This window comes from Eublepharis macularius, chromosome 1, assembly GCF_028583425.1.
Source record: "Eublepharis macularius isolate TG4126 chromosome 1, MPM_Emac_v1.0, whole genome shotgun sequence".
In the NCBI taxonomy this organism is placed as follows: domain Eukaryota; kingdom Metazoa; phylum Chordata; class Lepidosauria; order Squamata; family Eublepharidae; genus Eublepharis; species Eublepharis macularius.
The window spans coordinates 171,217,440-171,244,516 of record NC_072790.1 but is presented as its reverse complement, the minus strand read 5'-3'; the positions used below and the strand labels follow the sequence as shown (position 1 = coordinate 171,244,516).

At 43.0% G+C, this 27,077-nt stretch overlaps 1 protein-coding gene across 4 annotated transcripts in view; it reads left to right on the top strand.

Annotated features, from left to right (window-relative positions):
• BTBD9 (BTB domain containing 9) overlaps positions 1-27,077 on the top strand; it is a 372,408-nt gene that overhangs the window by 255,799 nt on the left and 89,532 nt on the right. For 2 of the 4 annotated variants that reach the window (XR_008596899.1, XR_008596900.1), the window contains exon 8: positions 23,323-25,000. The exons of 1 other annotated variant lie outside the window; for it this stretch is intronic. Coding sequence is in view for 1 of the 3 variants with exons in the window: in XM_054978168.1 (XP_054834143.1) it covers positions 23,323-23,978 (656 nt within the window). In the remaining 2 variants the exon portion in view is untranslated. Of the gene's footprint in view, positions 1-23,322; positions 25,084-27,077 lie in introns of those variants that run through there. One more of the 4 variants, XM_054978168.1, reaches the window with a different exon arrangement.

Here is a 27,077-nt window from a genome sequence, read left to right as displayed (position 1 = left end):
GCGCTTTTCCTGGCGTTATGCCAAAGACCAAATTGATTTTCTGGATGTCAGTACATATAGACATTCTTCAGGTACGGTCAAGTTAAGGACGTTTAAAAAGGTCACTGACCGTAATTCATACTTGGATTTTCATTCTTTTCACCCCAGACATCTAAAGGAGAATATCCCATATGGACAGCTGTTGCGCCTCTTGCGCAATTCATCCACAACTAAGGATTTTTTGACAGACGGGAGGTCTTTGTGTATAGATTTTTTAAATAGGAACTACCCTCTAGGACTTATCGATACAGCCTTCTCTCGTGCCAGGATGGTAGACAGGAGAACATTGTTCCAAGTTAAGACCAGAAGGAATGAGGATAGGATTAGGTGGGCATTGGACTATACCCCCATCGCTAATTTGATTAAGAAAGTTGTGAACCGGCATTGGACCATTATACAGGATATTAAAGGCTGTGAACAGCGACCACTATGCGGGCTTAGGAGGACGACTAGCCTCCGTGATAGCTTGGTCCATGCCCGCCTTGACACGCCAACAGAGAGGGCACACCTACCCCAGGGTAATTACAAATGTGGGAGGTGCGCTATGTGTAGTCTGATGTGGGAAGGCAGAGAGTTTAGGATCAGGGATGATAAATTAACCATTCATCACTTTGCCTCCTGCTACACTACAGGGGTGATTTACCTAATAGAATGTCCATGTAAGTCCATTTACGTGGGCTGTACTTCCAGACGGTTGAAAACCCGGATTTTAGAACACCTCTCTCGTATTCGCAATAAGGTGGCAGATGCGCCTTTGGTGCAACATTACATGGAGAATGAGCATGAGAGTGTGTTTCGGGTCTTGATACTAGAAGTGATGCCGAGGGGAAGTTTTAACCAAACTGCGCTTTTGCGTAAAGAAGCCTATTGGATTTTGAGATTAAAATCTGTAAAGCCACAGGGCTTAAATAGTGAATTGGCTTTAAATTGTTTCTTATAGTTTCAGATTCTCCGGTGGGGGCATTGCCCTTTTAAGATTGCGCTTTTGTGTGGAGAGAAGCTCATTGGACTTTGAGCCTAAAATTTGTAAAGCCATAGGGCTTAAATAGTGAATTGACTCCTATAGTTCTAGATTCTTCGTTGGGGGCATTGCCCTTTTAAGAAGTATTGCCCTTTTAAGAAATGTTGGTAGCTGATTTTGCTTTAAAGATGAGCGTCCCAATCAACCCACGGCGCGCTAAGGAATTCACTGCCGCCGGTTGCTATTAGCACGGGGAAAATATGCAGGCTACGAATACTGTTTGAGTGAACAGGTTAGTGTTATAAAATTTGTATGGGTACCCACTATGGAGCAGTCTATTCAGTTTGTTTTTGTCAAGGTGTATCTATTTTGTAGATGCAAGGACTACACAGTCGCGAACGTGGAGGACAAGACAACACAACGCACACGCTCCTGACGAGGCGAGGGACGAAATCTGTGCTTCAGCCGGCCCCAGATTGGGCGTGTCTAGATGTTCAACGACGCTAGGGTGGCCTAGCCCCCTCCTCTCTCCAACGCATTATTATTGTCACTCAATGGACTGTCACGTAGTTTATATGGATTGCAATTGTATATAGTTAGCCTGTATTACATACTGCATAATAGGGTTGCCTGTTTGTTATAACGGTGCTAAACCACTTAGCCTGTATGCTGTGAGGCGTCGCCTATTGGTACTTGTGTTTGTATTCCCCTTTGAAGAATATGCTTGCTTTTTTAAAAAACTTTTGGAGCATTGAAAAGTAAGGCGCTGCCTATTGTAAGTTTATTTTGCTTACTTTAAAAAATTTTTGGAGCTTTGAAAGTTGTAGACTTTATTGATATTGGTTCAAGAGCTTGAGGTTCATTCCATGTGAGTTAATTTCATAAGCTTTGTTGTCTTGGAGCATTGCTCGTTTCAACCCCTCGCGGGATTCCCCCCCCCCTTTATTGTATAGGCTGCTGTTTTCAGCAGTACTCATATATCTCCTGCAATATCTAGTTCTGACCATATGCTAAATGAACAAGAGGATTATAGGATATGTTAGGGAACAAAAAGCAAAGCAAGTTAGAGTACCATTAATAAGGACAGTAATTCCTTAAAATACTGAAAGCCACTTTTGAAACTATACCAAGCTCAACAGAATGGTAGCAAATAAATACAGTTGTGCTAGGCTCGTGAGCTAAAAATCTGTCCTTGGGTTACGATTACATTCACCATCAAATATTATTTTTAATATTATAGTTAAATGATATAACTGAATAAAAGCAGTAATAGTGCAGTATTCGAGCTGAAGTATAATTTTCATTATTATTTGTAGCAGCTACTTTTATTGAAAAATAACACAGAGAGAGTGCATTTAGATGAGTCACTTGTACAGAATGGTGCACTGCACACATTTTGGTTAATACGGAGATAAAATGTTAAAGAAGTAAAAACAAAATTAATGTGTTAATGGCATACAACAAGAGACTTATTTACTGATTTGAGTCTGAGGCATATTTTAAATTCAAATCAAAATAAATAAGTTCAAGTAAACAAGAGACGTTAACAATTTGGGTACCAAGAATCAGAGCCCCATTATGTGACATTCTTCTGGGTTGCTGAAACCATGTGAGATTCAGAGCAGCAGACAGGTTTTTTTTCCCCAACTTGCACAAGCCAGCCTCAATTTCCTTAATTTGAGCCAGGATTTAGTCCCTAAATCATTATTCAGTACCGCAGTTCAGCCTTGGAAGACACAGAGATCATAAGAGTTTTTTGCATATGTAGAGTGTTTTTTGTTCTTGACGGAGAATAATCAGCAGCGTATCATGCTGCCTCAAGAGCTTGTTTGAGGTCTTTGGGAGCATTGTTTGCAAAGGTTTTGCCATACAGAACCGTGTGATCACTGTCTTTGCAGGTTTCTTTCTGTAATCATCCCATTTTTGTGTTTCTTCATAACACTATAAGGAACAAAGCAGTGACTAATGAATGTAGAGGAAGCGATGAATATAAAAAATTGGTTGTCCTTGGTTATCCTCTAGGGAATGCTTTCCAGAACTTATGAATCACTGCACCTTCATTTGCGCATCCTTTTGTGCCATAGGAAAAATTGTTTAAAACGTCGGGCAAGGGAGAAGATGAATAAATAATGATTCATTTGTCTTTTGCTCAATGGCAGTTATTATAAAAATCATTGAAATATCTAGCAAAGGGAAAAAGTCAAATCAATTTCTTGGTAATGCACCTTGTTGTGAAATATGGCTTGCCTTTCATTCAGTGAAGCATTCTTAAGAGGCTATTTCCTTGTCCAGTTTAATGTCTTAAGAGGCTGTTTCCTTGTCCATTTCTGTCCTATTCTCTTTCCGTTTCTAAAGGTTTGCAGACTTTCCAATTTGCACAGGTTTTCCTAGCAACATCTGTCAGTATTCCGTAAGCATACCCTTAGGAAATTATGAAAATTTTAAGACCAACTACTGCTGGGATTTCCCTTCTGTTCTAAAGATAAACTCATGTCCAGTTTTATTTACTACTGTATATGTTTCTTCAGATTTACAGACCTATCTACTATACTTCAGATTCAATTTCTTCTGCCTTAAACCTGTATCAAAACCTGCCCTGCCCCCACCCCAGAGACCTTTAAAGCAATTGTAGCTTTCAAAAACAGTTTCTTCACTGGGTAGTTAAGTTTCTAAGTCTGCAGCTTAAACACTTCCTTAGTAGTAAATAATGATACTTAGTATTTAAATAGTGTGTCTGAGTATTCAAAGTATTTTATGCACCTTATTTCAGTAATTCTTATTCAGGTAGGAGCCTTAAGTGCAAGAGAATAGAGGCTGACCTAAGGCCACTCAGTGAATTCATGGTTGAGGTGAGATTTGAACTGGGGACTTCTCCTTTATTTTTATTGTATTTACATTATTTATCATTTACCTTTCCCATTGAGACTCAAGATGGATTACTCAGTGTAGGTTAATACGGTCAACACTGGAACACTATAACAGCGCCTTTTTTTTTTTTTTGGAGTAATCTTGTTTTGAATAGTGAATGTCCATGTTTAACAAGAAGAGTGTATCTACTGTGGTAATAAGGAAAATATCTGCCTCGTTACATCAGTTGATATTATTATGATTATAGGGGCTTCAGTGGCAATCTTCAAGAGAAGCGACCAGTCCTACATTCATCCACTTGTGTGTGTGTGTGGTGCCCTCAAGTCACAGTTGACTTATGGCGGCGCCTGGTCTGGTTTTCATGGCAAGAAACTATCAGAGGTGGTTTGCCATTGCCTGCCTCTGCAACCCTAGTCTTCATTGGAGGTTTCACATCCAAATACTAACCAAGACCGACCCTGATTAGCTACTGAGATCTGACAAGATCAGGCTCACCTGGGCTATCCAGGTCAGGGCTACATTCATCCACTTACGGACATCTAAGTTGCATACAGTACCACCAGTTTGTTTCTGCATATGGAGTTCTGCATACTAACTACCAATACACAAGAATATGAATAACGTTGACATTATTAAGTCATCTCTAATTAAATAATTCATGTAATAAAGGAAAGCATTCATATGTATAGCAATAGATCTAAAAAAGGTAAAGGTTTTGAAGATAATTATTTTCTTCACTGTACTGGGAGCCACCATGGAAGTGGTTAGAGGGTTGGATAAAGGTGAGCACGGACAGGAAAAAAACCATGGGCCATTGGGCCGTGGGCCGTCGTGTTTCACGGACCATGAACTTTTTGCGGAACAGTTCGTGGGTCCGGGCCTACCAGTCAGCTGGAGCGGGGGGGATTTAAATGTTAAAACACTTCCGGTGCTGCTTGCCGGCAGTGCCAGGAGCACTTTAACCCCCCCCCCCCATGTTTGGATTCATGGATGATGAACCAACGGACTTGCCAAAAAGTTGTGGGGTCCATGGAAAACGGGCGTCCCACAACGCACCGGTTTGTGGCCAAACTGGGCCAGTCCATGTGAAATTTTAGTTCATTTTCCGGTCCGTGCACACCTCTAGTGTTGGATTATAATTTGGGACAGCCAGGTTCAAATCTCCACTCTACCATGGCAGTGTACTGGGTGACTTCAGGGCAGTCAGTCTCAGCCTAACTTACCTCAGAGGAATGGTTGTTGTGAGAATAAAATAGAGGAATGGAGAATGTTGTAAGCTTCTTAGGTTCCCCACTGGGAGAAGTCAGTATATAAATATCTAAATAAATAGTAAATTTATTTATTGAGAATATTTAAAATATCAGCTTTTGAATAGGCTGTTCTGTTTTATGGATAGTTTATCTTGCTGGTGTTTTATAATGGCTTGTATTTTATACTGTCGTTCTTAATTGTAGACTTCCTTGAGCGGGACTCTGAAGAGGCAGTGTAGAAATATTCTAAATAAATAAATGTTCGAAATAAGTAAAGTCTCTCACAGTGCAATCCTATGCAAAGTTACTCCAGTCTAAGCCCTCTGAAACCAATAGCCAGGCCCTAAAGAACATAATGGCTATGACTTAAATTATTTGGAGCCCAACATAGTTTTCTTTTTAAAATAATTTATCTGAAAGCCTGGTTGGTTGTGTTTTTTATCTTCATCTAAGCCTCATTTGTGCTCCTGCCACCTTTCTCCACCATTTTCTGTTACGTTTCTTCTATTCATATTGAACTTGTTATTCTTAACACAAGTCACAGAATTGGGATTTATTTTGTATACAGCAGCAAAAACTAAATATGGATGGGAATAATAGACTGCTTCGGTAGTCAGGTCTGCAAAGCAGTTTGATTCCAATAATGAATTCATAGCAATTAACTTAGATCTCCTAGGGCCAAAAAGTAACCTCCCTAAAATAGTTTCAATATACCCCATTACACTAAGAATTCCCTGACACTTCTCTGGTACCAATTGTATTGATCTGATCAAAGCGGATGCTTTTCCCTGGGCTGCAATAAAACAAGAATTCTAGAAACTTCCTGTTTAGTTCTATTGCTTTTCACAGCTTTTTTGTTTTATAAAGAAGTTTTTAAAAAAGTCATAGCAAAATTCCTTTTCTTGGACTAAAGTATATTTCCCTTCTACTATTCCTTGCAAAGGCACTGTGTGAGTTCCAAATGTATCACAGTTTGTAACAAAGATAGAATGAAAGTGATAGTGGGCAGGAGTGCTAAAAATTAGCTAGTTTGACCCCACTGATTCTGTTGGACCTCTAAGTAGCTGTCAGTAATAACCATGGTATTCTTCTGGACCAGGAGGGCTAAAATGATGGTTGGGGGCACGGTGCTCTAGTGGTTCCAGAAGATTGGGGGGGGGGGAGGAATTGTCCCATGATGTCTGTTGTAATGCCTGTTTTAAGATGGTTTTTATAGGGTTGTTGGTAAGTATCCTGCCACTCCACTCAGCTAATAGCAGCATGTTTCTCAAGAGCAAGAGCCTTCCTCTGATACAATAGATTCTTTTGCTCATAGAAGGCACTGCCATTAACTGAGCTGAATAGTAGGGTATGGCCTTTTTGCTTTAATTTGTTAGATATGTTTTAGATTGTGTGTTTTAATATAACTCTGCCTTTAAGGCTAACTGCTGCTTTCTAGTTTTATTGATTATTTTTGCTTTTCAGTTGTTTTATGTATTTATTGTTTTAATTATTTATTTTGTGAATACTGTGGAATAGAAATGTTTTTACCAAATAAAGAAATGCAGTTGTGTAGCTAAGATTGGAAGATATCTCTTGACCCCAGTTATCCCTCAGCATACAGAGTGGAAAGTAAAAACATCCTCTTCTCTTCTGTGCTGCTCAGGGTCAGGATAGAACAACATTCTGCTCATCTGGCTTTGAACAGCAGTCAGTGCTATAGGGCAGAGGTCAGCAAACTTTTTGAGCCTATGGACACTTTTGGAAATGGCTGCTGCAGGTGGAGCCAAACTTGATACGTCTCTCCTTGCTTTACAAAAGAATTACAGGAGGGAATAGTGTTGCCAGCTCCAAGTTGGGAAATTCCTGGAGATCTGGGGAGTGAAACGTGGAGAAACCTGGAGAAAGTGGGGTTTAGACAGGGAAAGGACCTTGGCATGGCATAATTCCATAGAGTCCACCCCCAAAAGTAGCCATTTTCTCCAGGTGAACTGATCACTGTGGCCTGGAGACCAGTTGTAATTCCAGGAGATCTCCAGCCACTACCTGGGGGCTGGCAACCCTAGGAGGGAAATAAAAATAAAAATAAATGAAGGAAAGCCTACAGTGGAGTGGGAGGACAGAAAGGAGAATGAAAAGAAAGAGGAATGGTTGACAAAAGTTTTGGAGTTTGCATCAATGGCAAAACTTACTGCATTGATTAGAGAAAGGACATTAGTGGCAAAACTTACTGCATTGATTAGAGAAAGGACATTAGTTCACTTCTTTTTTTCTTTTTTTTTAAAAAAGTTTTATTAAAACTAAAACACAACTATAAACTGTTAAACAATAAGCACACAAAATTTAAAAACATGCATAAAGTCAAAGCAAATAATAAGTAACAATTAAATATACAAAGATTTATTACTCACAAGAAGTCTATGTTAATAATGAGTAGTAATTATACTAAATAATGCTTATTACAGTATAAGGAATTATAATTGATCTAGTAAAGAGAGGGAATTCTTACAAAGTACACCAGATATTCTATGAAACTAAGAGGTATTTTATATATTTGCATATGTATGAAAAATTTTTAGGCCGGGCACGGAGCTGTTATATTCCAGATATTCAAAAAATGGAAACCATTTCTCCATAAAATTAGTTGTTCTTGGGAAGTGTTCTACTTGGTAGACTTTATCATACAACTTTTCCGATATATAATGATCCCAAATTTTTTTTTGCCAGTTGTCAATTGAGGGGGTAGCCATAGATTTCCAAAGTGTAGCTATTGCACTCTTTGCAGCTACCAGTAAGGTGGTTATTAGGTTTCTCCTTAATGTGGGAATATGGGTCTGCCAATTATCCCATTGATCTAACAGGATAATTTCTGGTGCCAAAGGAATTTCATATCCTGTTATTTTCCGGATTTCCTTTAGCACTTCTTTTAAAAATGTTTCTATATGCTTGTACCTCCACCAGCAGTGGACAAAATCTCCTTCTTCTCCACAATCTTTCCAGCAATTAGGGGAGGATGAAGAAGAGATCAGGAATATTTTCTTTGGCGTTATATACTATCTGTTAACTATTTTGTAGGTTTGCATCTTAGTGACAATTGACTTTGAGGTATAGGCATTGGAAGACCAAATTTTTCCCCATCTTTCTGTAGACTGCTCTATTTGACAATCCTTGTTCCATTGGGCTTGAAATTATGTTTTTTGATGGGCAGCATTATATTGCAAATTTTGGATAAAAAACCTTTTTTATGAAGAGAAGGAGAGTCTAATAGGCATTCAAACCCTGTTTTGGGGGAGGTAATTGTTTTTGATAAATTGATGTGATCAGCCAAATTTTGTAATTGAAAGTACCTAAAACAGTGGATTTTATGATTCATGATATTCTCTATTTCCGATTTTTCTGCTAATCTTTTATGCGTGGTTATATCTATTGATCTAGTTATTTTTTCTTGGCTCCAAAATTCTGAAAAGGATTTATCATGACTCTGAGGTAACCAATGTTACCTCATACAGACCTATCTCCTTGTTGAATCATGACTACAAAATTTTCACAACAATCTTAACAAAACGAATAAACACTTTCATTTCTGAATATGTGCACATAGACCAATCCGGTTTCATTCCTGGTCGGGATATAACTGAAAACATTTTTAAGACCTTAAACTTAATATCTCATTGCAAGACAAACAAAATAAAAACAGCCTTTCTTTCCTTAGACATCGAAAAAGCTTTCGATTCGCTGGAACCAATATATCTGCAGTCGATCCTCCAACAACTGGGCTTTGGGAATAATTTTCTCACAGCAGTCAAAGCTATTTACTCCCACTCCTCTGCCACTATCAAGATAAATGGTTTGTTCTCAGACTCTATCCCTATAAAGAGAGGAACTAGACAGGGATGTCCTCTATCCCCAGCCCTGTTTGCACTAGCTATAGAACCATTGGTTATTGCAATTAGGAACCACCAGAGGTATCGATATTGGGGCCTCCTCTTTTAAAATTAGCATGTTCGTTGACGACATGTTACTGTATCTTACAAATCCACACTCATCCTTATACCATCTACAGCAACTACTAACAGAATTTGGAAACATTGCATGCTTGAAAGTCAATATCACAAAATCTCATATTCTCTCAATTAATTTGAATAAAACAATGTGTAAACAAATTTCAAAAAATTACAAATATCAAATAGCCTTGAAGCAAATTCACTATTTAGGAGTAAACATTTCACCCAACATCAACTCACTCATTAAACTGAATCACACAGAAATAATGAAACAAATTAAACTACTTTTTAACAACTGGACCAACCTCCATCTATCATGGTACGATAGGTTACATCTAGTAAAGTCATTTGCTTTTCCCAAAATTCTCTACCTGTTGAGGACCATTTCAATTGATATTCCAAAAAAACAATTACACCAATGGCAAAGTATGCTAAACAAATTTCTCTGGGAAAACAAAAGGCCGAGAATTGCCTTTGAAATACTGCGCCAGAAACGTCCGAATGGAGGTCTTAAATATCCAGACCTTTACAACTATCATACCGCAGCTAGATTGGCTAATGTACTACATATTCTCAATCAAGCAAATCCCCCAATTTGGGCTAAAATATTTCAACCTGTCTTGGGAAAATATACCATAAGTGATATAATTTGGAAACGTTCAATAGACCGTCCTAAGAAAATTAAAAAAAACAATTATTTAGCTTCCCTACTGAGAATATGGGACAAGAATAGAAAATACCTAGTTCCAGCGATATCAAGATATTCTACATTCATTAGTTCGCTTCTTGACTGAATGGAAACCGTTAATAGACTTTTTGCATGAAATGGATAACAAGGATTTGATGACATCTGCATTTATGGATTAAGAAACATGAACAATAGAAAAAAGAGGGGTTTTGTGACTAACCTAGAATAAGTGTGACTCTAGAAATGATATATATTTGTTGCGGAGAAAATCGGAACAACCTATATTGTAATCTCTGTGTGGTTTTGGATTACCTCAAGACTGGTTAGAATGTCTTCCTTCCAACCCCACACTTCAGCTCCATAGGTGAGGGACTACCTTGCACTTAAATAATTTCAGTGCTGGATCTATCAGTCAACCCCCTTTGTATAAAAGAAATGTATGATTGAACCTACAATCCTTGATGCTGAGGATTTAACCAACGCAAGATGTATCTTCCAATTCAGAGTCTCTTTAAAGGTTACCCCTAGATATTTAAAGGAGCTGCATTGTTGGATTGGGTTGCCAAGGATGCTCCAGCGGGAGATTTTTGGCTTTCTTCTGAAAACCATTACTTTTGTCTTTGTGTAGTTGACATTGAGAGCTTCTTCGTTACAATAATGGCCTAACTGATCTAAGAGTCTCCTCAAGCCGATCTTGGTCAGGGAGGTTAGGACCATGTCATCTGCATAAAGGAGAACTGAAATCTTCTATTGTCCCAGAGAAGGCAGCATAAATTGGGGAGCTGACAGAGTCTCATTGATGTACAAGTAAAATAGTCGAGGGGCCAGCACACCCCTGTTTCACGCCTCTACTAATAGGGATTCTGTTGGATAATGATCCAGAGGTTCCCACCCTGATTTGAGCAAAAGTATGTTTGTGCAGCTCATGGAGCAGAAACAGCAGTCGCTTATTGATGTTAAGTTTGGCAAGCTTGGACCATAAGCGGGACCTATTGATTGAATCGAATGCTGCAGCCAAGTCAACAAATGCTACATAAAGTGCCTTTGTTGGCCCATTTATTCCAGCGTAAGCCAGTCGGTATAGTGTTTGATAGTGGTCTATAGTTTCAAGACCTTTCCCAAATCCCGCTTGTGTGAGATGAATTATTTTTTCGGTGGTCACCCAATCTTCCAATTTTGCCAGCAGATATTTGCTATACAGTTTTTCTGCTGTGTCAAGTAGACTTATTGGTCTATAATTTTGCGGGTCAGATTTATCCCCTTTTTTGTGTATAGGTACCACTATGCTCAGCTTCCATCCAGAGGGGATTAGGCCTGAACCATTAATTTAAGTAAACACCCTAGCCAGTACTGGGGCCCACCAGTCTGGGAAGGCTTTATATAGTTCAGGTGGTAACATATCCTCACCTGGAGATTTACCAGTGGGTAATGAGGCAATTAGTCCTCTAATTTCAGCTTCGGAAACTGGTGCCCATTCTGGCAGGTCCAGAGAATCCTGATGTACAACCTGTTGGCAAGTCCAAGTTCCCTCTGGTTGGGGATATTGAGGCCCGAAGACTTTATTAAAGTAAGAAGACCAGACATGGCCTGGAATAAATAAATCAATAATGGCAATAAGGGAACTTCTTTTGAATGCAACCAAGTCCCAAAATCGCGAGTCATTTCTTTCAAATACTGTGCGATCTAACTCATTCCAGAGTCATTTAGCATGTTCTAATTTTTTCTGTTTAATTAGAGCTTTATACTGGGACCTAAGCATTGTTAGACTGCTGATCCGAGCCCTATCTCTATTATGCCTAGCCTGTCTCATAGTGTAAAGGAGTTCTTTTTTAAGTGCTCTGCATCTGTGGTCGAACCAACCACTTTGAGCATGGAATATCGACTTCATAGGCCTGTTATTTGTTAAAACAGGTTTAAGCTGGGAATTAATTTCATCAAAGATTTTAATCACATCTGTGGTGTTTTGTAAAAGAGATGATCTCAGTCTACTCACTTCCAAGGATGACAAGGTATTGGATATAATGCAGTGTAGTTTCCCAGACCATTTGCGCCTCCTAAGATTGGGATTCATGTTCTCAGCAAGGTCTGGTACTGGTTTTGCTAGGACATTAACATTAACAGTAAGAGACAGTCTCAAAGGACAGTGATTGCTTGATGTTACATCTAAAACCTCGAAGTTAAAAACCCGTTTAAATAGATCAGGGGATATGGCTATGTAGTCAACAGTGCTGGTACCAGATGCCGCCATGTATGTAAAGGACCCCCCTGTGCATTCAAAAGAGGTGCCATGCAAGATATGCAGGTTAGACAGAGAAAGCATTTTCAGTACTTTAAGGCCAAACTTATTTACTACTGAATCCTTTGCTGAGCGCTCTAAGACATGGGCATTTGTAGCAATCTGTGCGCTCACACCATCTCTTGCCTCAAACTTGCCGCCCAAATTCTCACGTTGAAGTCTCCGCATAGAATAATGTGTGCATTTGGGTATCGAGAAGTTAGCCTGTCCATCGTGTCAGATAGAAGATCCCAGATGCACTCACCTTTCTGGGGTGATAAGCCTCTAGGAGGGATATATACATTAACACAGAGTATACTTCTAAAATGATCACCTTTGAGAAGTAGGACCTGAAAATTATTAAGGCAGTTATTCTCTAGCACTTTTACATCTATATTTAGGTCTACAGAGATCAAAATAGCCAAACCCCCACTTCCCCGTCCCTTCAAGTGTACTTTAATCGCGGGCACAGAATAGACCCTGTAGCCCTGCACAATGGAGAGATCCGAATTCTGGATCCAGGTTTCCTGCAGACAAAGAATATCATGATAATGTAAAAAAGTTAAAAAATCTTGGTCATATAACTTATTGCACCAGCCCCCCAAGTTCCAAGATAGGAGCTTTAATTGTCAATCAGCAGCTGTGATCTTGTTTAGCTCCCCAGCAATGTCCAAATGAACACAGTTATTGTTACATGATGGAAATTTCTCCCAAGCAGACTGCTCCCCCACATTAGAATTCTTGTGGACACCGGCATCATTCTTTACAGGATTTTCTTGTCAAGAAATTATAGAGAAGCTGTCTGGATTCCATAGATCCACCACTATTGGCATGAGGGGAGCCGGGAGAGTTGCCATCTCTAAGCAGTTCTCAAGCACATTGGGCTCATTGGCTGCTGGAGAGGGCTTTTGCTCTTGCTGTATTGGTTCATTTTTGGTTCTCAGAAGCTTGTCTCTTAACACTCCCAATCTGGTGGTGATCACCAGCTGTTCATAAGGCAGAAGGCGGAACGAATTGAGTAATTCTTCAATTGAATTCTCAAGAGAGGAATGGGCTGGGGCCATTCTCAGGTGTGAGGAAGAGTCACTCTGCACAGTGTCTGACACTGGATCTGGAGTAGAGCTCTCAGCCTCCATCTGGGAGAGGTCTTTTTGCCAGCATGGTAGCAGAGGGTTTATGATCAAGTTACTGAAAACCCTAGAAGAGAAAATCCTTTTAGTGTGCAAAAATTCCTTCTGGTGAAGCAGTAGGCTTGGAATTCTGGGGCTGCCAAATGTGAGAAGAACTCTTTGAGCCTGGTATGGATTGTTAAGTGGCTCAACCGATATTAAGTCTATTGCTAGTTGACCCTCATGTAGAAGAGCCCTTCAATGAAAACTGGCCTGTCTTACTGAATGCCAAGATAATGTCTGGCCTTTGTAACTGCAAACAGTTAGGCAGACTTTACAGGGCTGCAGCTTTAACTAAAATGGAGCCTTCTCGATTTGAAAATGCTGAGGCTTTTTGCATTTTAAGGGACTCCCTTTTGTGTGGGGAGGAGGCAGTTCTCCAGTATTGGCCCTGACCAAATCTGTGTTAGCTTTGATGAATGGCAGTAGCTTCTGGGTATGTTGTGTAAGTTGATCAATTTTATCTTCCAGTAGTAGTAATCTTTCAAAAATAGATTCCACAGTTTTTGCTGTTAGTTGCATGGAGTCTATCAGCGTGATATTGGGGTTTCTGTTGTTAACAAGCACAGATTCTTCAGCTGTTATTTGCTGCTTATCTCCCCTCTCAACCACACAATTAGTATCCTCTTCAAGATTTATGAGGGGAGTGAAGCGGTTAGAGGTTGGGAAAACAGAGGTCAATAGGGCTGAACTTGGCATGAAGAAATCAACCATTTTAGTCTGTTTACATGCCAGAGAGGAAGCTAAATCGTCTACGTTACTGCCTCTTTTAGACACTCCCATTTTTGGAAAGCACAAGCTCCCACTAGCTCCAAATGCAAAGAGACAGAAGGAAACCTCAAATTGCCAGCTAGGGCTCAAAGTGAAAACTTCTGTTCTTCAGTCAGCTGGGAGGCTGCTCATCCCCCCCGCTCCCGCCAACTGCCAACTCAGCCACTCTGCCCTGAGGTCATTTGCATATGTGACCTTGATTGGTGGAACTCTGTTCTGAGGTAAAAATCAGCTCAAGGAAACTGCAGAAAGTTGAAGAAAGACAGTACAAGACTCTTGAATAAGGTTTTATATAAAAGTCAGTATGGCAATTGAGTTTTTAAATGTTCATGGGGAGATGGTGCACAACCTTTCTAGGGGCCATTTCAATGTGAACCTCTCACATGAACCTGCCGAAGGGCCCACCATACCACCCATCCCTCAGTCCAACTCCACCTCACACCTCTTGCAGCCATCACCTCTTACTGCCCCCAAGAAGCCTCCTGGCAGATGTTGTACAAGATATACCAATGCTAAAGGGAGGAAGCAACTTAGAGATGCAGCAAAGAAATATGCACATCGTACTCCTGCAGTGCACTGAGTAGCAGTGGGCAAGTACCAGCAAGTTCTGAGTCCAAGGGGAAAGTGACCATCCCTGGAGACCTGGGCACAGTAGTGACAACCCTAGCAGACCTAACAGCCACAATATACCCTGATATCATCACTATCATGAAGAAGTCCATGGATGGGCTGTGCAAGTGTGCCACTCTGACCCCCAAGAAAGACAAGGCTGCCATCATTAATGAAACATAACTTAACTCTCTTGAAGGGGCAGAAATGGAGTACAGATCTGTGAACTCAGTGGTGCAAATGGATGATGTGGTCCACTACCTTGTGGAGTTCCTCAACATGCTCAACCCTCCTGGCTTCCCAGCCCACAAGCTTCTCCTCAAAGTGGGGGCTCCAAAGTGGGGGGAAACCGCGAATGAGGTCTACAAAGAGATCCTTCAGTAGAAAACTAAGGTTGTACGTATTTTCACTTTATTTCTTGCACTACAATATTTTCCTTTTAAAAATCTCTTCAATAAATGTTACATTTCGAAATTCACTTCATCTGTTTTAGGCATCAACATGCTTCACTTTATCCAAACACTTTTGTGAAGCTCGGGTACTATGCTATTATACTACAAAACCAACTCAACCCGCCCCCCCCCAAACCAAAAAGTTACTTACCCATAAATATTATAACGAGATTTAAAGTAGTTAAATACTGTAGCGAAGCACGGGCATCAAGCTAGTCCTGAATAAAATTGGGATACCTATTAAATCAATGCAAACACAGCTACAGCCTTTTTAAAGCCAGCTAGCTGCTCTTGCAAGCTATCCCACCAACTTTCCAAGGCTTTCCTGGACTTCCCCCCCCCCCCCGCCCCAGAGGAGAGGAAGGAGGGAGGGGGATGAGTGAATTAGTGAAGCTTCCCCCCTTTGCAGGCTTCCCAGACTTGTCTGGTAATGGTTTGATGTTTGTTGTTGGTTCTGTTAGGCTTGCAACAGTTCTCTTCCTTGCTTCAGTTTGGTTCAGTTGGGGTTTTTTACATTGGTTATGTTGGGATACTGTGCTTTGGGTTCTGTTGTGCTTGCACTAGTCCTGGGTTCTGCCTGCCTTGGCTATTTGAGTGATACTGGTTCTCTTGGGCTTGCAGCAGTGTCGTCCCTTTCTTCAGTTTGATTCTGTTACGATTCTCTGGTTTGACATTGGTTCTGGTGGGATTCTCTGGTGTGATGTTTGTTCCCTTGCTTCAGTTTGGTTCAGGAGGAATTCCCTTGGTTCTGTTAGCTTTGTTGGTTTAGCTTGCATTGGGAAGTATCTTTTGGCCAGAGGTTGCCTCTTTGCTTAAGGTTTCTTTGCCTGGAAGGCCTTGGAAATGTTTCCTCCATAGGAAACAATGGAGAATGGCTACTGTTCAAAGACCTATAGAATTGGACATTGGGCTTCAATCTTCCTGAAACTTGGAGGGTGGTTAGTACACAGGCGGGACTGAGCTCCCTAGAAGTTTGGTGGTTTATTTAAAAATATACCCTCAGCCCTCCAGATAGTTTTTCCCATAGGGAATAATGGTTGGATATATTTGGTATTTCTGGTTAAAACCAAATCTAAAATCTGGCTCAGATAAGAGGAATAATAAATATTTATGATTTTCTCAAATACCAGATACAGATTTATTTTTTGCTGCACACCCCTAGTTGCTCATTGGAGCAACTCGTTGCTACAGCAAAGTTTGCTGGTGATTGGAACTATAGGACTATCATGCTTATCTCTTCTCACCACGGCATAGTTCCTCACCAACCCACAACTTGTTCTGTTCACATCACCCAGTGGTTGCATTCTCTTGCCTACATACCAAGTGTTTCAGCTTGTGACATTTGAATGGTTGGTTTCAGTTTATCCAGACAACATAGATCTTATCACTGGCACAGGATTAAGCTACACCTCATGGGGTCAGCCAGTGTCTGTCCACTCATGTATCAAACGAGAAATGAGTCTTGGATCAAGGAGGCCCCTTCCAGTGAGATGATCCAATGATCATATGGTTTTTCTGAGACTGACCAAATTACTGGAATCAATTTAAGGCACACAAGTTAGAAGAAGGCATGAAGAAAAAGAATACAAATGGAGATTGAGGGGGAAATTTAGTTTGAAGCTTATACATTCTGTTGTTTACAATTATTGATGATTTGTATAACTGAATTTTCTCTCTTCTTCAATACCATTCTTATTTCTGTGGAATTGTTTGTTTGATTGGATGAATTTTCTATATATGTAATAGGTCAGTTTATTAAATTTGGAATACATAATTAATGTCAAAATAGACTAATAGTTAAACTAAATAGTTAAACTAATAAGTTAATATACTAAATACTATGAGACTGAATAAGATGTTGAAAACAAAATGCTTAAAGTTTCACCTTGTGCGGAACTCTAAAAATATGTTATTAGATATTTTACTCAGAAATATTACAGTGGAGATGGAGGGGAAGATTTATTTTGAAGTTTATATATTCTCTTACGTATAATTATTGTTGATTTATATAACTAGGTTATAAAAATTTCTGTTTTTCTCTCTTCTTCAATATTATTCTCATTATTACGTTCTTTTTGTATGATTGGAAGAATTTTTTATATACACAATAAACCAATGTATTAAATTTAGAATGCACAATTAATATTAAAATAAATTAACAGCCAAGCTAAATACTTAAACTAATAAGTTAATATATTAAATAGTGTGAGGCTGAATATAATGTTGAATATAAAATGTTTAACGTCTCATCTTGTATTGAACCCCCCCCCCAACTCTAAAAATATGTTAGTAGATATTCTGTCTAGAAGTATTATAGTTTTTCTTTCTTTTTTCTATGACAGATTAATTGAGGGAGAGGAGTAACAGTATGTAATTCAGTTATGTTATAGATCTTGCTTATATTATATTATTATTATTATTATATTTCAATTTATATACCGCCCATCCCCAGGGGATCTGGGCGGTGAACAGTTAAAATCGATAAAAACAAGAACTAAAATCAATATACAAACAATAAAACAAATTAACAAAGTGCAGTGGTGGGGAGAACCCTCCCCCACCCCCAAGGTGGGAGGCCGACATGGCACCGCCCCCTTCAATCACCGAACGCCTGGCGGAACAGCTCTGTCTTACAGGCCCGGCGGAACGATAATATGTCCCGCTGGGCCCAGGTTTCCATTGACAGAGCGTTCCACCAGGCTGGGGCCAGGACTGAAAAGGCCCTGGCCCTGGTTGAAGTGAGGCGGGCTTCCTTAGGGCCAGGGACCACAAGTAGATATTTATTCGCTGATTGAAGCGATCTCCGGGGAACGTACAGGGAGAGGCGGGCCCAAAGATATGCCGGTCCCAACCCGCTCAGGGCTTTAAAGGTAAGAACCAACACTTTGAACCTGATTCGAAATTCAACCAGAAGCCAGTGCAGCTGGCGCAGGACAGGTGTGATGTGTGACTGGTAAGGTATACCAGTCAGGACCCGCGACGCCGCATTCTGGATCAGTTGTAGTTTCCAAATCAGGCCCAGGGGTAGCCCAGCGTAGAGTGAGTTACAGTAATCTAGCCTGGAGGTGACCGTTGCATGGATCACTGTAGCCAGGTCCTGGGGCGTCAGGTAGGGGGCAAGTTGCCTGATCTGACAAAGATGGAAAAATGCAGACTTGGCAACCGCCGTGACCTGGGCCTCCATCGATAGGGAGTCATCCAGGAGCACACCCAGACTCTTTACCACTGGCAAAGTTGCCAGTGGTGTCCCATCCAGGGCAGGGAGCTGGATCCCAACATCTGGCAGCTCCCGTCCCAGCTGCAGGACCTCCATCTTCACTGAGTTCAATTTCAGCCTGCTCTGTTTCAACCATGCCGTCACAGCCTCCAAAGCTCTGGCCAGATTGTCTGGGGCCGTGTCTGTCTGGCCGGCCGTCCATCAACAGAAAAAGTTGGGTGTCATCCGTGTATTGATGACAACCCAGCCCAAAGCTCCGCACCAACTGGTTGAGGGGGCGCATATAGATGTTAAATAACATCGGGGAGAGTAGTGCCCCTTGGGGAACCCCGCACACCAAAGGGTGACGGGGCGATAGATCTCCCCGGAGCGCCACCCTCTGTCCCCGACCCTGGAGAAAGGAGACCAGCCACTGTAAGACTGTCCCCCTAATCCCCACGTCGGCAAGGCGGCTGGCCAACAAATCATAGTCAACCGTGTCAAACGCTGCTGTGAGATCAAGTAACACAAGCAGCGCTGACCTGCCTCGATCCAGATGCCTGCAAAGGTCATCTGTGAGGGCAACCAAGGCTGTCTCCGTCCCATGGCCAGGACGGAAGCCAGACTGGAATGGGTCCAGGACTAGAGCATCATTCAGGAATTCCTGCAGTTGTACCGCCACCGCCCGCTCAATCACCTTGCCCAGGAATGGGAGGTTCGACACTGGGCGGTAACTGGACGGGTCGGTGGGGTCCAAAGATGGTTTTTTCAGGAGGGGCCGCACTACCGCCTCCTTTAACGCTCCTGGAAAAACCCCAGAGCTCAGGGAGATGTTAATAATTGCCTCCAAATGGTCCCATAGCCCCTCCGAGCTGGCCTTCACCAGCCAGGATGGGCAGGGGTCCAGAGGACAGGTGGTTGGCCTCATCCCCTGCAGGATCCTGTCAACATCATCCTGAGAGAGCAGCCTGAAATGGTCTAATACAGACCCAGAAGACGGCCAAGGGGTCTCCAGTTCCCTTACTGTATCAACAGTGGGTGGCAGGCCACGGCAAAGGGACAAGATTTTGCCCGCAAAATAGCTCGCAAAAGCCTCGCAGCCAATAGTTGAATTCAGAATTTGGTGGTCTCCCTGAGAGAGGGTGACCAAGGACCGAATATCTCCTATGCAGTTTAAATTTATTATTTTATATTCTATATATTCTTTCCATTGTAGCTTAATATATTTTATATAAGGTTTTATGCACTTTCTATTGTTATTTCTATTTTCTTTTCAAATAAAACTTTATTTTTTTAAAAAAAGTGAGAAATGAGCCTTGATTTAAGAAAAACAGGGATTGACATGCTTTATATGTTAACAAGTCTAAATCATGAATAAACCAATGTGATTGCATCCATCACTTCTAATGTGACCCACAGATGTTAAACTGTTGCTCCCCCTTAACACACTTTTAAATTAAAATAATTATCGTTCATCCACGGTCTTCCTGTGCAGTCCCACATGGGACTGCGCACGCGCAGGCCTGCCGATACCGGAGATTTTTATAGCTCAAAGCCACCAGGGGGCGCTCTCGCCTTCCACCGCGCATGCACGGCCATTTTCCCGCCTAAATGGACTATAGAAGGCGGAGCGCCCCACACATACCCTCAGTTTCCTTTTCGCCGCCGATAGATGAGGTTTTTAGCTCTTCTACTCGTTCGCGATGTCGGATACTGCTTTGTTCAAACGATGCGTCTCCTGTAATCGAAAGATGACCAGGTCAGACGGCCATTCTAATTGCCTTTATTGCCTCGGGGAAACCCATAATACCCAGGCCTGTAAACATTGCCGTGCCTTTACTTCGAAGGCCAGGGCGGAGAGGGCGGACCGTTTGCACGCCTCGCTGTGGCAACGTGCCATGTCTGTTGTGGACCCTTCCGCGAAGGCACCTCCATCTGCTGCGCCCGGATCCACTCCTCGGCCGGCCGAAACCGTGAGCTCGAGGACCCCTCGCGCCTTACCTTCCCCGAGTCATTCGGAGTCGAGACCGAGAGATCGCTCGTCCTCCTCGGTTCGGAGCGCGTCGGAACCAGCACCATCGGTTCCGAAGCTCCCTCGGAGCCGACCGCCCTCGACTTCATCTGCTGCACCAGCCTTGGATCGAGCTGCGTCTCGGAGCCGGACGCCTTCGGTGTCAAGACCGACGCCTCCACCGTCTCAGGGTGCAGTCGCTTCGGAGACAGCGGGAGAACCATCCGCTCCGTCCGACTCTGACAAGCAGAAGAAGAAGAAGAGAAAACATTCTTCCAAAAGGGACAAGGCGGTTCTGGAGCAGTTACTTTCCTCTCCGCTACCGGCCCCTTCGGGTGCGCTCGGTTCCGACCCACCGGAAAAGAGGCGCAAGGATCCAGACCCGGTTCCTGTCTTGACCTCTTCCCAGGAGGACCCGGTTCCGGTAGAGAAACCCCCGACCCCTACGGGACGCCCGCGATCGACCTCCCATGAATCCGGGTCCATCAGATCGGGTCGGAGTTATCGGAGTGGATCGGGCCGTAGATACAGCCCGTACCCGACTCGGAGCCGATCGAGGGAGCGATACAGCAGTGAGGGCCGGGCGGCCTCATACTACAGGGGGGATAGTCCGCTCCGATCAGACCGCTCTTTTCGAGGGGACTCGATGTCTCCTTCCTTTCGGATCCGATCCTATGGCGACTCGCATGGAACACCGCACCTTTCTGAGGTTGATTACCATCGGAACCGACCAAGGGGTTATGAGTCCCCTCCTTCGGATTCGCCTGATGCTGAACTTGGCCCAGCGGAAGAACCTTCGCCGACGGACGACTTCAGAGCCTATAATGAATTGCTTCAGCGAATGGCTAAAGCACTGGATTTGGAAACGACCTCTACGGAGTCGAAATTTACTGATAAGATCTACCAGCATATCTACTCGGGTTCCACTCCTTCCGTAGCCTTTCCGCTGATCGATGGTTTTGTTGAGTTGTGGAAGAAGCTCAATGTTAAGCCTGCTTCTATCCCCGCCACTAACCGAAAAGTGGAAGGCCTTTATCGTACAAAGGACGAAAACCATCCGTTCTTGGCTGTCCATCCACCTCCTTCCTCCTTAGTCACTGAGGAGATGCAGGCAAGGGGCAAACAAGGTTCTATGTCGGCTCCTACTGACAAGGACAGTAGAAAGATTGATACTCTAGGGAGGAAATTGTACACCTCTGCTGCTTTTGCCATCAAAGTGGCTAACTATGCGGCTATGATGTCGGCTTACCAGCTCTTCCTGTGGAAGAAAGTGGCTGCTTTCCTTCCCAAACTCCCTGAAGACCAGCGGACCCTCCTGCGTGTCATCCAGGAGGAGGCCACCCGCCTCTCGAGGCACCAGATTAATACGAGCAGGAGTTTGTCCGATACGTCTGCATGTTCCTTGCTCTCTGCAGTGGTTTTGCGGCGATTTGCGTGGCTCCGCACGACTGCTCTCCCGCCTGAGACGAGGAACAAAGTAGAGGACTTACCTTTTGAAGGGACACTCCTTTTTTCTGAGAAGACAGATGAATACCTGTCGAAAAAGAGAACGGATCGTCTCACAGCACGGTCCTATGGTGTTCTGCACCAGGCTCCTCAGCATCCCGCCAGACCTTACTTCAGATCTTCTCAGCGGGGCAGATCATATCGGTACCAGCCTTATCAGGGGTATTCGTATCAGTCTCAGAGGAGTTACCAGAGCCCTCAACAATCCTTTTCCAGGCGCAGACAAGGTCACCGTCCCAAGCCTGGTTCTCAGCATCAACAGGCTAAGGACGCCCCCCACGCCCAGAAGCAATTCTGACAATTACAGGGACCTGAGCCTATGTTTGGGTTCAGGCTGCATGCTTACTGGAGGGAGTGGCTGTCCATCGGTTCCGATGTTTGGGTTTCTGATATTGTTCAGTATGGTTATAAAGTTGAGTTTGTGAGTTTACCTTACCTGAGTCTCCCTGTCTTTTCTTCCGGACCTCCTCATACGGAGATCTTAACTGAATTGGCCACCCTGATTCAGAAGGGTGCAATTGAAGAGGTGCCCTGTGATCCTGCCCCCTTCGGTTTTTACTCTAACCTGTTTCTGGTGGAAAAGAAAGATGGTGGTCTTCGACCCATTTTAGACCTACGGGCCCTTAATAAACTTATAAAAATTCGAAAGTTTAAAATGGTCACTTTGCAAATGGTTCTGACCCTTTTACCTAGACACTCCTGGTTTGCTGTCCTTGATTTGAAGGACGCTTATTTCCATATCTCCATTTTTCCCGAACACAAGAAGTATTTACGTTTTACTTATGATGGTAAAATTTACCAGTACCGGGTTTTACCCTTTGGTTTAGCTACTGCTCCTAGGGTCTTTACGAAGTGTATAGCTGTGGTGGTGGCCCATCTGAGGTTACAGGGCTGTCGAATCTTCCCGTACCTGGATGATTGGCTCCTGGTTGGAAGTTCTGCTGATGACGTGTTTACCCAAGTGTCCCTGACTTTGGATTTATGTCTTAGGTTAGGTCTTTTCGTTAATCAGAAAAAGTCAAAATTGACCCCAGTACGGTCTGTACAATTTATAGGAGTAGTCTTGGATGGGATCAAGAATGCTGGCTTCCTGCCCTCAGACAGGGCGGCCAGGATTAAGGGCATGGTCCTTCGGCTGCAGCGCTGCCGTTTTCAATCAGCTCATTTTATCCAGACTCTCTTGGGTTGTTTGGCCTCTACTACGGCTGTGGTTCCGTTCGCCAGGCTGTTCATGCGGCCATTACAAATGTGGTTTAATGCCAGTTTTTCTCCCAACTCTGATTCCCAGAACAAACGTTTATCAGTCCCTCGACGGGTGGTGGCCTCGTTAGAATGGTGGTTGGCAGATGCGAATCTATTTAAGGGTGTGGAGTTTGGCTATCGTCAAACTCACTTGTCCATAACCACTGATGCTTCCCTGTTGGGTTGGGGAGCTCACTGTGAGGGTGCTTTTGCTCACGGCACATGGTCTCAGGCCGAACGCTCGGAACATATTAATCTCCTTGAGCTTAGGGCTATTTGTAATGCACTGATCTCCTTTTCAGATACCGTGCGCAACAAATCAGTGCAAGTGTTGACGGACAACACGACTGCAATGTTTTATGTCAACAAACAGGGTGGCACGGCATCGGCGACCCTTTGTACCGAGGCGATGAAGCTGTGGACTTGGGCCATACAGAACTCGGTTTGGCTGAGAGCGGTACACATCCCGGGGGTGGAGAATCTCCAAGCAGATCAGCTGAGCAGACTACACCGGGATGTTCACGAATGGTCTCTTCGGGACAAGTACCTCGTTCCGATCTTCTCGATGTGGGGTTTCCCGGAACTGGACCTCTTTGCCACACTGGACAATCGCAAGGCCCATCGCTATTGCTCCAGGGGGGGTCTAGGCCCCGGGTCCGATGGGGATGCATTTCAAGTCGAGTGGTCGGGTCCTCTGTGTTATGCATTTCCCCCATTCCCCCTGTTGGCCAGGGTTCTGAGCAAAATCCAAGGGGAGGGGGCGACGGTCATACTGATAGCCCCTTTTTGGCCGAGACAACCTTGGTTTCACACTCTCCTTCGATTGCAGTCGCAGTCGATCAGATTGCCACTCGTTCCAGACCTTCTGTCCTGGCACGGGGTTTTGCATCACGACATTCAACGACTCAAACTGACGGCGTGGCTGATAATTCACAATCGGGGTTTTCTGAAGCTGTAGCTCATGTTTTGTTGAATGCTAGACGCCTTTCCACGAGACAGTCCTATGCGTTCAAATGGGAACGCTTTTCTGGGTGGTGCCGCAGCCGGAATTTGGACCCTTTCTCTTCCTCTTTGCCTGAGGTTTTGGAATTCCTTTGGGAGATTAAATTAGGGGGTTTAGCCAATAGTTCTGTTAAAGTATATTTGGCAGCAATTTCGGCATTCCATCCTCCTATAGATAGGAAATCAGTCTTCTCACACTACACTTCTAAATTGTTTCTCAGAGGACTGAATAATTTGTACCCCCCTGTTCGGGCTATTGTCCCTCAGTGGTCTTTACCGCTAGTATTGACTAGATTGATGTCTAAACCTTTTGAACCTCTAGCTACCTGTCCTTTACGCTACCTTACTTTGAAGGTGGCTTTCTTGGTGGCGATCACTTCAGCCAGAAGGGTGGGGGAATTGGCTGCGCTTTCGTCAGAACCCCCCTATTTAAAGTTTCATGCGGACAAGGTGGTCTTACGGACTAAAGTTGACTTTTTACCTAAAGTGGTGTCTCAGTTTCATTTGTCTCAGGACATTGCCTTACCTGTTTTTTTCCCGATGCAGTCTTCTGATGCGGAGAGGGCCCTCCATTCGTTGGACGTGCGCAGGGCTCTTCTCTTTTACTTGGATCGTACCAAGCCTTTTCGTTTGGATTCTAATTTGTTTGTCTGTTTTGCAGGACAAAAGAGGGGAAAGAAAGCGACATCTCAGTCTATTGCGAGATGGGTTGTTCAAACAGTTTTAACATGTTATGATTCTGCTCATTTACCTTGTCCTTTGGAGGTGCATGCCCATTCCACTAGGTCCTTGGCGTCATCTGCGGCTCTGCTGAGAGGTGTTCCTCTGCATGACATCTGTAGAGCGGCGACGTGGGCTTCAGCGGATACCTTTATCAAGCATTATGCGCTGGACGTTCTGGACCGGAAGGAGACTGCAGTGGGCACCGCAGTGTTGCATTCTATTTTTGAGTGACTTTACTGTGGCACCTCCACCCAGGTATTAAGCTTTATAATCTCCCATGTGGGACTGCACAGGAAGACCGTGGATGAAAAACAGGTTTCGCTTACCGTAACTGTTGTTCATCTAGGTCTTCCGTGCAGGCACACATGCCCTCCCTCCTTCCCCGCTGTATAGTAAAATTGAGAGTAGTACGGCGGCGAAAGGGGAACTGAGGGTATGTGTGGGGCGCTCCGCCTTCTATAGTCCATTTAGGCGGGAAAATGGCCGCGCATGCGCGGTGGAAGGCGAGAGCGCCCCCTGGTGGCTTTGGGCTATAAAAATCTCCGGTATCGGCAGGCCTGCGCGTGCGCAGTCCCATGTGTGCCTGCACGGAAGACCTAGATGAACAACAGTTACGGTAAGCGAAACCTGTTTTTATGAAATGATAATTATTATAGTTGGTCTTGTATACATGTCTGGATGATTAGAATTACTGAGGAAGTATATTCAAATTGGGCATAGTGCTAAGTGGACTAGAGTCCCATAACATCTCCTGAAACAAAGAGAGAAAATTCCATGGGAAGATAAAGTCGGACTGAAATGTTTGTCTTCACTCATTTGTCATCAGGTATCATTGAAGACTGTAAAATTACATGTCATCTTATCTTCAAATATAGTTAATATAGATGGTCTTCAGGCCATGTCCTGGAAATAACACTGCCTTTAAAAATGTTTATTGTGTTAGAATTAAGTATTCTGGCAATCTGTTGGCCATCACCTGTTACAAGATAAGAGCTGGGAAGAGTAAAACACAAATCATTCCCTCCCCCCAACCACTACCACACATGCTACTGTTTTTGCCATAGTCATTCCTAAGTTTCACTTGCTTCCAGAATATCTACACTTCATTAGCATGCATGCTTTGCATTCTGGGACAATACATGACATTTACACCGAAGTATTACGTGCACAAAGATGGGAAAGAGTAATATCCGTCCTTGTATCCCATTCTTCTTTTTCTTTTCTCTTGCAGAATATATTACTTGTTTTTTCCCCCTGTGTCCTTCAAGTAGCCAACTATTACAAACCCAAAATATATAGAAACAAGACACTGTTGGTTTTGGCAGTATACTTTTGTAAACAAGTGGCACAAATTGAGGCAGACATTCCACAGGGAAAAGAAAAAAGAACCAAAAGATTGAAAATAAAGCACAGAGCAAAATCCCTTCCAGATGGTGTTTTTAATAAATTTATCAGGCGGGTATGAAAGACGATAATGAACATTCAAAATGGGGAGTGGCAGCTTTCCCTAGGGAGCAGAAACAGTATGGTACCTTCTGTGTGTTGCAATTACTTGGTTGCTTTCTAATTTTCCATTGTAAAGACTATTACAAAATGGCTTTCTGTATTTATTAATATGGCATGTTTCAAGAAACATATTAGAATGATCATATAGGTAAGCTAAAAGATTACATTTTTTATTGATACAGGCCATATAATAGGTAAAAAGTAAGCCCAAGTCTCAAGAAAGTATCCATAAAAGCAATATATGCACCTGTAAACTGAACAAGATGAATTTGTGAGTACAGCCAAGTACTTCTCAGTATCCTAGGGCACATAATAGCTATTGAATAGTATAAAAATAACTGAATGTGACAGGGAAGGGGGATAGGTGGGCAAAATTTGACTGCAGCTGATCTCCAGAGGCCCTAATTTTTTAAAATAGTTGTACAGGTTTTAAAGCCTTGTGACCCCTGACGTGGAAGATCTCTATGGTCAATGCAAAAGGAAGTATTTAGTTCATTAAATCTGAAAATAGCCATCTGCATGTTTGAATAGTATTTTTATTTATACTGTGCCTTCAGTGTCTCTGGCACCTTACAGCCTAAGCAGGGGGGAAAGGACATCTGTGCCCCAAGAATTTTATAATTGACATTTGATAGTGGCAAAGAACAGAGAAAGGGAAAAGGCAAGGTTGGTGAAGACTGCAGGGTTAAACAAAGGATTCATGGGAATGATGGAATTTGAAGATGGATCAGAGGGAAGAGAGATGGGACCATGTAAATGCTTTGAAAATGTTGTGATGGGGGTAATGCTGGTAGCGGGGGACTGGATCCTCTTGTTTTGAATGGAA